The 12,269-nt window shown below is 41.2% G+C and overlaps 1 protein-coding gene across 2 annotated transcripts in view; it reads right to left on the reverse strand.

The window, feature by feature from the left end:
* DLGAP1 (DLG associated protein 1) overlaps positions 1 to 8,248 on the reverse strand; it is a 321,534-nt gene extending 313,286 nt beyond the window's left edge. Inside the window, exon 1 of one of the 2 annotated variants that reach the window (XM_024758946.1) lies at positions 7,292 to 8,248. In XM_024758946.1, the coding sequence (XP_024614714.1) occupies positions 7,292 to 8,248 (957 nt within the window). Of the gene's footprint in view, positions 1 to 2,078; positions 2,192 to 7,291 lie in introns of those variants that run through there. The other variant, XM_024758947.1, reaches the window with a different exon arrangement.
* Positions 8,249 to 12,269: the final 4,021 nt, after the last annotated feature.

A 12,269-nucleotide genomic window follows, 5' to 3' on the forward strand; every position in this document is an offset into this window, starting at 1 on the left:
TGGTTTCTTTCCAAGAATTTATTAAAACACTTAAATATGCATTTACAAAACTTGAGTAAAACGATTTTTCCCTGTGTCCTAATGTGTTCCAAATGGCAGCTAGGGACACAGCCTGCTGGTTGGGGATGAGGCGAGATGGTTTTTAGAAGCAGATAAGTGAACCGCTGTTGTGAAGTCCCAAATGCATGTTATTTTTATCCAACAGGAAAACGTACGGATTCAAAGTTTCAAATGAGTAACATAAATCATAGTAAGGTCTTATAACTCCTTATGGATTTCAGTAATAGTAACCTGATTTGACCTGAAAAGGCCAGGTTTCTTTTTCTCTACCAAGCTATCCTGGCAAATGACAGAAAAAAATCTGGCTGTTAGAGGTACTACAGTTTGAACCATAGGAAGTTTCTGATTTCAGCTGTTTGGAGCAATAAAGATGGAATTTTTCCATGATTCAACTCACCAATGAGCACAGTAATCCACCAAGAGAGGTTGTTGCTTTTGAATTTAAAACTAAAATGGTAAAAAACCTAGTCTAACCACCGAGTCAAAGCCAGCTGGCCATACTGCATATATATTTTAGTGACCCCCCTATAAAACCGTAAGCAAAAAACCAATGTGTTCTACCATTCACAAATCACATCTGTGTTAGGTCATGTAAAGGCATGATCTCAAATGGACCAGAGATTATGGATGAATGCTTCTTTACTGAATGGTAAATATTTACCCTGGGCTCTTGTATTTAATTTTCAACCAAGCAAACTGTCCTCTAAGGAGAATGGAGAAAGAGGAGATAGAGTCCACTGGCTACTAAGCGATCCAAAGCTGGTTTTTCTTTTTTACTCTGTGCTAGGCAATGCTATACCTTCCATGAGTTGATTGGACTCTGTGGGGCCTGAAAGTCTGTGCCATGAAACCTTTGATTGTGGCTAACCAAGCACTTTTGGTATAGCCGAAAACGTCTTTAGCATAATGAAACTGCAGACCAAGAATAATAAAGTTTAACAACTTTCAGGAAGGATTTTTGATCTTTCTTTTACTACCACTGACTCTTTCTGGACCCCTACTTTCTCAGAATATTTTGCCAGTTGTCTCCCCTGCCCAATACTGGGATCTGAGTAACAGAGAGAATTATAGAGAATCAGAGAGAGAATTACCAGAATCACTGACTCTACATTCAAAGTAGGATCAGGCAGAAGTAACCTCATTTTTCTGTCAAGAAAGAGGGACATCTCTACTAAGATATCAGGGAAAAAATAGGGAGAAGATTGTACAAGCCAAATAGGAAATATATTCAAGAATCTTGACACTTTTTGCTGGATTATTAAGGCAATTTAAATTGAAAATAAAGAAAATCGTCAATGTGGTTAACTTTTTTTTTTATAAAAGGCAGCAAGGAAACATCACAGTAACCAAAGTCACTAGCAGAACTGCTCAGCACTGTCACACATTTCACATAAAGTAGTTTTTTTAAAACTAACATCATTTAAATTGTTCTAAAATAAGAGGAAGGAAAACCTCAGCTGGGGAAAGAAAACCCCACTGGGCAAAGGCTGACATAATTTTGAACAAAATTTTGAAAAATAGTTGTACCTGCATTGAAAAAATAACTCTGGGTTCATGCTTGTTATGAATGATTCTTCAGTGATCTTTTGTGGAGTCTTATTTAACCAACAGGGAAAAAAAAGCCACAAGAAAATCCACAGAAACGCAAACCATCCAGAAATTTTACTTTTGCAAAGAACAGTAAGCATTCAGGATTCTTGTCATGGAAAACAATGGATCACATTTCAACCATTAAGACACACAATGTCCTCTCATGGCATCTAGCACCTTAGATCCTTTGTCAATTAAAGATTCTATGCAGCCTCTTGCAGACACAGATGTGTAGGTATCTGATGTCTCTACCTGTTTTCTTACCATCTGTACACACATCAGATTTTAGCCCTTTCAGTTATGCTAGCCATTATTTAGAGAAAAAATAAAATAACAAAAACTCTCCCCCCCCAAAAAAAAACCCCTCCCACCTAAACAAACAACACACTATCACCAAATACAAGGTAATAAAAGAGTTGTACTCAAACCTGGTCAGTCCTTCCATTTCTTGAAACTTGCACACAAACTGAAGAAACCCACTCAGCCTTAAAAAGGTCGATCATTTTGCTCTCCTAAAATTGCATCTCTGAGGGTGCTTGCTTTCTTGTCCGTCTTGTGCGCGCGCTCTCTCTCTCCCTCTCTCTCCCTCTCTCTCTGTGTCTCTCTCTCTCTCTACTTTTACCGAAGAGCTTTGTTTCCTTTTTCTTGTGTCTGCTGCTGGATGAATGCAAAATACATGGAGTTGAAGGGATTTTTTTTTTTTTAAGGCTAACAGTTGGAAATCTAAAATCTTGCTCTTCTGAATATCTTATTATACCAGTCACTCAACACTCACTTTACATAAAGAGGCATATACAGAACCAAGAATCCTGCTTTCTTAAAGCGAAAACAAATCAACAACCAAAACTCCCTTTACTCCTTTGACCCCCTTCCTATTTTATTTACTTAACGATGAGCACTTACCCTGAGATGTGCCATAAATGCTCTATTCCAAATATACAAAAGCCAACCACATCTCAACTGAGAATTAAACAGTTTTAATGTCTTCAAATCCATGTCTCTGCTGCAAATCCTGATACAGAAAGTCACTGGCAGCCGTACAGTAGTTCTAAACAGCAGACATCTGATTCTTGACATTTAAAAATAACAATATTGGAAAAAAAAAAAAGGGAGTCTTTTTAAAATTAACTACAAACAGCTTGTGAGGAAGCACATCTCACCAATTGACTGTATTAACTGGAACTTGCAATGATTTCAAGCTACAGTATTTTATTTTTAAATCAATGTCAGACGGAGACCCAATACCTACAGACCTCTCATGTTCTGTATAATCGTGTCAATGGCCTAAGTTAAATGATTTCTAAGTGATAATTCTACAAAGAGCAGATCAGAACTTTTTAGTATTTAGAATTCCAGTATTGGTGAATATTAACCTATACTCAGTCAAATTAAACTAGGGACATTCCAGCCATTCCATTGCTCATCTGAGATGGGTCACATTTCATGGACATGCATTCTTAACTGTGTGCACCCAGAGGAGGTCAAATGAATGCATACATTTGCTACAGAATAAAACAAATATTAAAACGAAAAAAATGCATTTATTTCTATTTCTGAAGCACATTATAGACTCAGACCCACAGTCAAGTTTTAGCTCTCCCAGTGACTATCCATGAGTTCTTGGACAAATGATTTCAGCTTTTGTGCCTCAGTTTTGTCATCCATAAAATTGGAGTAAATAGTAATACTAATTTTACAAAGGTGTTTTGGGTACTAAATGAGCTGTTGTATGACTTCTGGAACATGATAGGTATATAGTATATGTCGCTTCCTCCCTCTGTTTTATATTTGGAAGGGGTAGGGATCAGGTGTAAATGGAGAAATCCAGGCTTTGAAGGCAGACAAATCAGGTTTGACTCTCTGTGTTGCCATGTACTAGCTGTGTATCCTTGGGCAAGTGACTTAATCTAATTTACTAAATCTCAGTTTCTTCAACTATAAAATACCTCATAGAGTTTCAGAGAGCAAATTAGATAACACTGGAAAAGCATCTACTTTAAACATGTATTAAATGGTAGCTCCAGGCTTTACAACTCTTGAAAATGGCTCTAATTAGTGCTCTGCATATGTAACTTAGGAGTCTGAAGATATGGACTGAGATCCCAGGCCTTCTTGACCAAGTGCCTTACTTTATAGTAGAAGAAGGAGACCTGGAGAGCTGAAATGATGGTTCTAAGCCCTATCATTAGTGAGTGATCACCAACTAGTTAGCGGCAAATAGGAACTAAAACATAGACCCTCTTATTTAAAGTTCAATGCTCTGTCCACTAAACTTTGTGCCATTGAAATCAAACACATTTGTACATCCAGTTTCAATATTAGTTGATAATTAAAGCAATACAACTGGAAAAAAAAAAAAAGAACCTATTTGTTCCCAAATTTGCTTCTAAGAATGAGCTTATAAATGAAACTATTCTATAGGAGCTGACAGGGATTGGCTAAACCTATCTTCCTAAGGGGAGCTTCTGCAGGACATAGATTCTCCCTTCCCTATAAAGCAAGAAGAGAGCTGGAAGGACGTCCAGTTCTTAGGAGTTTCCCATCTCCTTTCTCCCCTTGTGAACGTCCAGCTTCTTCCTCCCTTTCTTTATATGAGCTCTTCATCTCAGCGCACTGGTTGGGAAGCACACACCGCTCTACATTTAGTTTATTTATTAAACATACTATGTCCCCACTTTGAAATACAGGATTTTTTTTTCAGTTTGAAAGTCTTGCACAGAATAGGAGCTCAATAAATGTCAATATTTGCTAAAGAAGACATGACTTGGAGCTCAGTTTATATTTCAAGTGTTGAACTAGCATGTCTTAGAGTTAATTATTGCTCAATGAAGAACAGAAAATATTACAATTTTTTCAGTCTTTCAGTAACTCCAGAATTAAAGACAAAGGTGCTTCTGGTATCAAGTCAGATTAGCTATTACTCTCGGGAGGAAGGGAAGGAAATGGGATTGAGGAGGGTACCTGTGTGATCCATTGTAATTAATGTTTTATTTCTCTAGCTGGGTGATGTATAAATGGGTATTTATTTTTTTCTTGATATCTTTCTGTAAGCCTCAAATATTTCATTAAAAACAACTAGCTTAAGTGGGAAGCAGCCTCATAGCACAGGGAGATCAGCTCGGTGCTTTGTGACCACTTAGAGGGGTGGGACAGGGAGGGTGGAGGGAGACGCAAGAGGGAGGGGATATGGGGATATATGTATACGTATAGCTGATTCACTTTGTTATACAGCAGAAACTAACACACCATTGTAAAGCAATTATACTCCAATAAAGATGTTAAAAAAAAAAAACTAGCGTAAAAGAAGGCAAACAATTTGAAAATAGAATTTCCAAATCTTTATGATGAGATCCAATAATGCTACTATACTAAATCCCATACTTAAATCTTCAAGCTTTCATTCTTATTTTACTGAAGAACTTGAATAATAATATGTTTTCTTTAAAGATTTGTTTTCCTCCTTGCTCACCGTTTCATGTCCTTGATTCCGGAGTTGTGCTGGGGTGTTTTGGAAAGAGCTATTTTGCATCAGATAGATCTAAGTCTAAAACTCAGTTCTACAACTTACTGGCCACATAACATTACGTCACTTGATATTTCTAAGCCTCGGTTTCCTCTCTTGCAAAAACTGAGAGTTATTATCTGTAGCTCTCAGGACTATTATGAGGATTAAATGAAATAACAAATGTGAAAATGTTCGCTGCAGTATCTGGTACATAGTAGATTTTCAGTTAATATCATTTTCCTTCTTCCTTTCCTTATCCTTCCACTTTTCACCACTACTTGAGCTTTTAACTTCAAAAAGGTTATAAAAAGGAAAGGAAAATGAGCTTAAGGTAGGAAGCAGGCAATTATGCTAGTATCATGAAAGCATTTTGTTACTAACAAAGGCTGGTCCTAGATCCAGGTACAGTATCCTCTTAAATTAGATATTTCTTATCCAATCTCATCACTACTTACTAAAGTTCAAGTTTTTTTTTAGAAAATTGAATTTGTTTTGTTTTTGCCACGAGTCACAAAACCTTCATAGACAAAAATGTATCCTAGGTTTTCTATCTCATTACACATCCTTTCTTCAAGACAGATATTTTATCAAAATGCTTTATTCTCAATAGTGGATGAGATTTATGTGCTTAAAGAATTGCTAAAGCTTTCAGTTGTAACCCTTGTAATGGTCTTTTCTATAAGTTAAGAGACTTGGGTTCTGGTCCTACCTCTGCCACATACTAACAGTATGACCCCCTAGGCCTTTGCCTTTCTTTGAGTCTAGTTTTTTACATGCTAAATGAATGAAGAGGTTGGATTAGATGATCCCTTTAGCTCTAAAATTCTGTTAGTGGTTCTTGATGACTTAATTAACACACGTAACAAGCTTACAGTAAATTAAACAATGCCACCTTCAGTAGGAAATACTGTGTTGTTTGTGAAAACTATCCACACAATAGTGGCCTCTTCTGAACTCTGGGAATGGGCTCTGGCACTGTCCTTGTCCAGTGACTGCCATTGACTGTCCAGCGACTGGAATATTTTCAGGGCTTGGTGGAGGCATTCCCAAGGGAGTCAGCTTTGTCAGAAGAAATCCAAAGAGAGCAACAAGATGAATGTCTTGGTGGAAGACTTTTTTCCTTGCATTTATTCTTAAGGGTGGGAAATGATTATGTCATGATTTTATAGTTCAGTAAAACCTTTTCTAAGAAGATGAGGATAGCAAGGGAGGGCAGAGAAAGACACTTTGAAAAGGAAAAACATGAGGATCCCTCTTATGGAAGGTTGTGTCTTGGGAAAAATGACAATACTAGAAGGAGGAGGTAGGGAAGAAAAAGACTCTTCCCCTGATATTATTATCCGGGTGAAATCTGTTTTAAGTGGATTGGAGGACAGTAGGGAAAATAGGAGACCGTGGAAGGGGAGGAGCGCCCTTGGGTCTGTATGTGTGTGGGATTTACGTTCTGACACTAATTGTATTTTACTGTACAGATGCTTCCCCTTCTTTTCCTCCTCTTCTCTGTTGTCCTGGGTCTCTGGAGCTGTGCCTGTCAGGTCCCCAGACTGTCTCCAACTCCACCTCCTCAGGGCGTAGGGCATCACCCCAACTCCCTGTGCTCTGGGGGGTGGGAACTTGGGTAGGAGTGTGATTAGTGTTGGTGGTGGTATGAAAATTGCAATGGTGAAGAGGTAGATTAATTTTTCCAAACTAATAGCTTCAGACAGAATTTAAAATAATAATAATAATTTAAAAAAACCGAATAGATCTAATTAAACTCTTTCCAGAATTCCAAAGATCATTGTTGACTTTTGTAAAAAGGTGGATTTATTTTAAAATTCTGTGTAAACTCCCCTTTTCTCTCCTCCCTATCCCACGATCCTTCAGACAAAAGAGGAACACAAAACATTAATAACTTCTTGCCTTTAGGTAGGCGTGCTTTTCAAAGCACTTTTATATCTAGTATCTCAAGATAACTGGATGAGGTTGCTAGCAGGCTTGTTTCCTGACAGGAGCCCTCCGCCCCAGAAATGCTAAGTAATTCGCTCAGGCTCATATAGGCAATTCATAGTAGAGCCAAGACTAGGACCCAGGAGGAAATACCACACAATCAGCAGGTACAACATCTAAGCATCCATCCCTCCACATAAATGGTACCTGAAGGTACTGGCAGGAACGTTCCTGTTGACACGACTCTGACTTCACCATGGCCTGGTCCATGTTAACCGAGGCTTTCTGGTAAACCTCTCGGGCTCGACTCACGGTCAGCGTGGAGGACCAGGCGCTCTTCTTCAGCAGCGGCGCGTCTAGGGTGACGGGCAGGTTGGCACAGGTGGTGCACTTGACATCGTTGTTACTCCGGGAGGCCTTCACAGCCTGCTCGCTGATGGTGTTGTAGGCCTCCATGAAGTACTGGGAGGCCGAGCGGTCGGGGCACCTGCCCATGGTCATCACGCCCGAGGGGGCGTGGTAGATGCACATGTCGCCGTCGAGGTTGTCTTCGGAGCTCCACCAGCCCGGGGAAGCGTTGTTGCGGGGCTTGGGCTCGGGGCGGCGCTCCTTGCTCTTGCTGCGCTTGCCGTACCTCACGGTCTGCGTCTCCTCGGGGCTGGCCTTGCCCCCGTTGACACTGCCCTTGGACGGCCCCTCCAGGGAGTGCGATTTGGTGAAGAGTTTCTGGACCGAGTGGACCAGGTGGCGGATGCGGCCGGGGCTGTCGCTGCGGTGCTCCACGGCCGTGCGCTTGTACTGCAATGTGTGGTAGCCATCCCTGTTGAGAGGCAGCTGCCTCTCAAACTGGTCCAGGAGGTTGGCGGGGATGCGGTTGGCCTTGGTGGCCAGGGTGCGAGGCACCAGGGCGCACTCGTCCTTCAGCTCCTGCTGCGAGGTGTAGTGCCGGCGCGGGAAGGTGCTGCTGGCCAGCGGGTCGCTGAAGGGGCCCACGCACTCGGCCTGGAAGGAGGTACGCTGAGTGTAGTAGGGGTGGTCGGCCGGGTGGTGCTCCACCGGGCTCAGCAGGTATGGCTTGCGGTCTGCGTGGTGCGACAGCGAGTCACAGGCCGAATCGCAGGTGACTCCGTGGTGATGGCTGCGGCTGCCCGATAACCCTTTCATCGCTGATGGGGCGCAACCACGGGGGTCATGGACACCCGGTGGTTAGGTTCCAGACCCGTCTCCCGCAAGGACCTGGGGGAATGGAGGAGAGGGGGACAATGTTAACGCTTCACTTGGTCAATAGATATTGCTCTCTTTCCACGTGTGTCTGCTACTGAGTTGGTTTTCTGGCAGAACTCATGACTCTCCCTAAAAGCAGCTTTAACGCATTGTTGGAAAAGCCCTGTTACCTCTGTAGGCCGGGAAAGCCCATGCCAGTCCTATAGGAGAGACAGTAGGGGTGAAAGCTAGTAAACCCGGAAAAGAACGTATAAAAATGCTGAACTATTTTTAAGTGACTCGGGAGAAAAACTGCCCCTCCCTCCAGGATTCCAATAACTGTATCTTTCCCCTGCTGCTCTCCTTTTATTCTTAACTGTATGTTAATCGTCAAGCTAGCAGACCGGAAGGGCTCCCTTAATCTGCGAGGCTTTTGCTGATCCGCCCCCTGCAGAGAGAATTAGTTCCCCTCTGTGCTCGCAGGGCATCTACTGCACGCTCTCCAGCTCCTCTGGAATGCTTTGTCTCATGCTTTCCCTGCTAGCTCAAGCTCCCTGAGGCTAGCTTACCTCTTAGCCACCATTACATCCTTTACATCTCCCTACCTTGTACCAGGTGGGCCACATAGACACACAGTAAGCACCCCATAAATGTGAGTGAAAAACATAAATAAAAGAGGATACTGGCACCTTATAACTTTAGGATATATCTCTGTATCTTCTGTCACATACTTTCCCATTAGAATTCCGTGGTAACAATTACAGCAAACAATCCCACCGTGGTAATTAGAGTTGGAAAAACTAATGGTGTGGCAAATAAATCAGAGCTGTAGAGAAAATCTGCCCCTGTATTTCTGTCATCAGAGAATTAAGAGCTTCCTGTCAACCAACTGAGAGCTGATGAAGAACAAATAAGCTTGAATTGGCTAATTTGAATAACAGGGCATCTCCTTTTGCTGGTTTAAAAGTTTCTGGTAAATATTTACAAGTGATGGCAAGATGGCCAAAGGAAAGGCTCTTGAAATGTTCCTGAGGACATGAAGGGCCTGAACCTAAGGGTCATGTCTGCCTGGGAGAGAAGGGCGCCCTACAGATCCACCGGTGGGAAATCAGGTCATTCCAAGCCTTCCCCGCGCTTTAGTGCCCAGGCTGCTGTTCTACTGGGCAGAGTACTTTCTTTGGACTCTAACAGAGAGAGTTCTTCAGTAGTTGAATGCAATTCTCCTGACAGCCAGATTTTTTTTTTTTTTTAAAACTTCCCACAATACAAAAATTGTCATATGGAGAGTTGTCCGGAAAAGCCAATGTGACTTTCCAAAAATATCACAAACGTCATCTCAGATATTCAGATGGGGAGAGATAATTGGTTTAATTAAAAAAACAGAATGAAATACCCACATATGGCCTAATGAAGAAAAACACAGAGTTTTGTGGGGTCAGGACTCGTCTGTTCCATGGGACATACTGTGTGTGGGAGCTCCTGATGAAAATCTCTAAGCATGTTTTATGAAGCTCCTTTTCTCCTCCTCGTCTCTCAGTTTCTGGATTAATTGCTCGGGCAAACTGATGGGAGGTTTTAATCATTGGAATCTTTTGAACTCGGTTCGTCTACTAAATCAGGAGCTTCTTGAGGGTAGAGACTATGTTTTACGCATCCAGTGGCCAGCAAAGTGCTTGGCTGATGGTGGGAACTCAGTAAAGCATTTAGTCAGTGAATTAATGCATCAATGCAAAATTTCCCAGGGTGGTCCATCCTGTGGTTCAAGTCACATCTGCTGAGTGAGAACAGGACTGTGTGACAAGGGAAGGGCCAAGGAAGGAAGGAAGGGACCATCTCTCAGGCATTTTAGGGACCAGTGGTTTTCAAGGTGAGGCAGGAGGCATACAGGTGAATGTGCCTTTTGCTACCCATTAACCTCCCACTTCTGCCTCTCCACGACCCACCAATGAATATCTCACCTCTCAAAGTTCTCCCTGCCTTGGAGTTAAAATCTGGGAGTTTGCCTGGCCTGCTGACTACAGGATGTCTAGACTGAGGACAAACTGTTTGAAGGAGAGAAAGAAAATGACACCTGAAGAGACAAAAAGGAAAAGCAGGACTCATGACACCTGTGGTTCAGGAAGAACCTGTAAATCAAAACTTGCCCACTGAGGACACTAATATAAAGGAAATTTTAGCATAAAATACCTTGGGACCACTTTGTATGAAGTTACGATACCAAGAGTAGGCTGTGGCAAAGAGGGATCCAGAAAGATTAAATACATGTTTTCAGCAAAACTGTGGCACAAACTAATTTAGGTGGAAAAATCCATTGCATGAGAAAGTTTCTCTGGATAAAACAGGTCCCATTGAAGACATTTTTGCCTTTTAAATATAGACTTAAAAATAAAAGGCAAAAATAGCAAACCAGTTGGATTATGGTCACATACTAAGTTTTATGATTACATGTATCTCAGTATATAAAATAATATGAAATAATGCTTCAACCTTTCCTTCTGAAGCATCTAGGTCTTGGGTGGATTTTTTTTGTTAAATGTGGAGCTGGCAAGAGCTGAAAACATGAATTATACATATTTACTCCAAAATGTTTAAGATTATTTGAGATCATGTATTCAATATTTATGTAATTATCTTTAATCTGTGAATGGCATTTCATGTAAGATGATGTTGCCTGAGGACACGCAGAGCAAACAAAGAGGGTTTTTAAGGCCATTAATGATAAATTTGTTAAATGATGTAACTGATGATCATTTTTGCAAGTTAAACATGCACGGTGTGATTTTTACTGCAGTTTAAGTGGGCTATTTTCAGCCTAGCGGCAAGCACTTATATTTTCATAGAGAGTAATAAATTGCATCAAGAATAAGTAAGTTAACTTTGGTCCTTCTTTACGCAATATTTTTAAAAGGATATTGAAATCTTGATCTTTTTCTCTGTGATATAGGCAAATAAGGTCATGAAAAAAATGGCAATAAATAATCATAAACATTTCTAAATGCTCCATCTAACTTTCTGGCTAAGGCCAGATAAATGACTTAATACCCTGGCCCTTTCTAGGGAAAATCTTACGTCTCTTCTACTCTCTCGTCTTTGAAAAAGGAAAATAGATTAATTTGTGATTATAAATTAAAGCAACACATTCAGTGACTTCCTGGTGAGGGGGGGCAGATGATCTAAAACCCTTAATGACTAAATAATAGCTGTGGCACCTACCATCGACGTCCTGCTCTTCCACCTTTCATTCTTCTTTTTTCTTAAATTGGGGTATGGTTGCTTTACAATGTTGTGTTAGTTTCTGCCATACAACGAAGTGAATCAGCTATATGTATACATATATCCCCCGTTTTTTGGATTTCCTTCCCGTTTAGGTCACCACAGAGCATTAAGCAAAGTTCCCTGTGCTGTACAGAAGGTTCTCATTAGTTATCTATTTTATACATAGTAGTGTGTATATGTCAATCCGAATCTCCCAATTCATCCCACCCCCCTTTCCCCCCTTGGTGTCCATATGTTTATTTCCCTCATTCTTTATTTTCTTCTTTTGTTACTCATGAACTCCCCTCCCAGCCTACTTCTTTCTGTCACTTCCTTTTTTCCCTCTCCTAATTCACGTTCGTAAGTGGCAAACCGTGGACATCACTTGCTGCAGCCTATGGTGTGACTAACACCATCCCGGGAAGAATTAACTGAACGTCCCCCCCTTGCAAGGCTCAGCGTTTGCTGCTGCAGACAACCAAATGCAACGAGGAAATCCCTAATGGCCAAAGGGCTTATGATGTGCTCAGAGAGATGTGACCTAGACGTGAAGAAAGATAAAGAACAATTCTTGTTACCTTCCACATTCTTGGAAAATGAAGCTGCTAGCTCCGGAAGAAGGTTTTAAGTGGCCGTAAAAGATTTCTGAAAATAGAAAGCGAAATTTTCTTTTGTACCTTCCTCTCTGAGCCAGGGTGGGAAGTGTGAGTCAACATGCCTTCGTAAG

This window comes from Neophocaena asiaeorientalis, unplaced genomic scaffold (genome assembly GCF_003031525.2).
Source record: "Neophocaena asiaeorientalis asiaeorientalis breed wild unplaced genomic scaffold, Neophocaena_asiaeorientalis_V1.1 scaffold669, whole genome shotgun sequence".
In the NCBI taxonomy this organism is placed as follows: domain Eukaryota; kingdom Metazoa; phylum Chordata; class Mammalia; order Artiodactyla; family Phocoenidae; genus Neophocaena; species Neophocaena asiaeorientalis.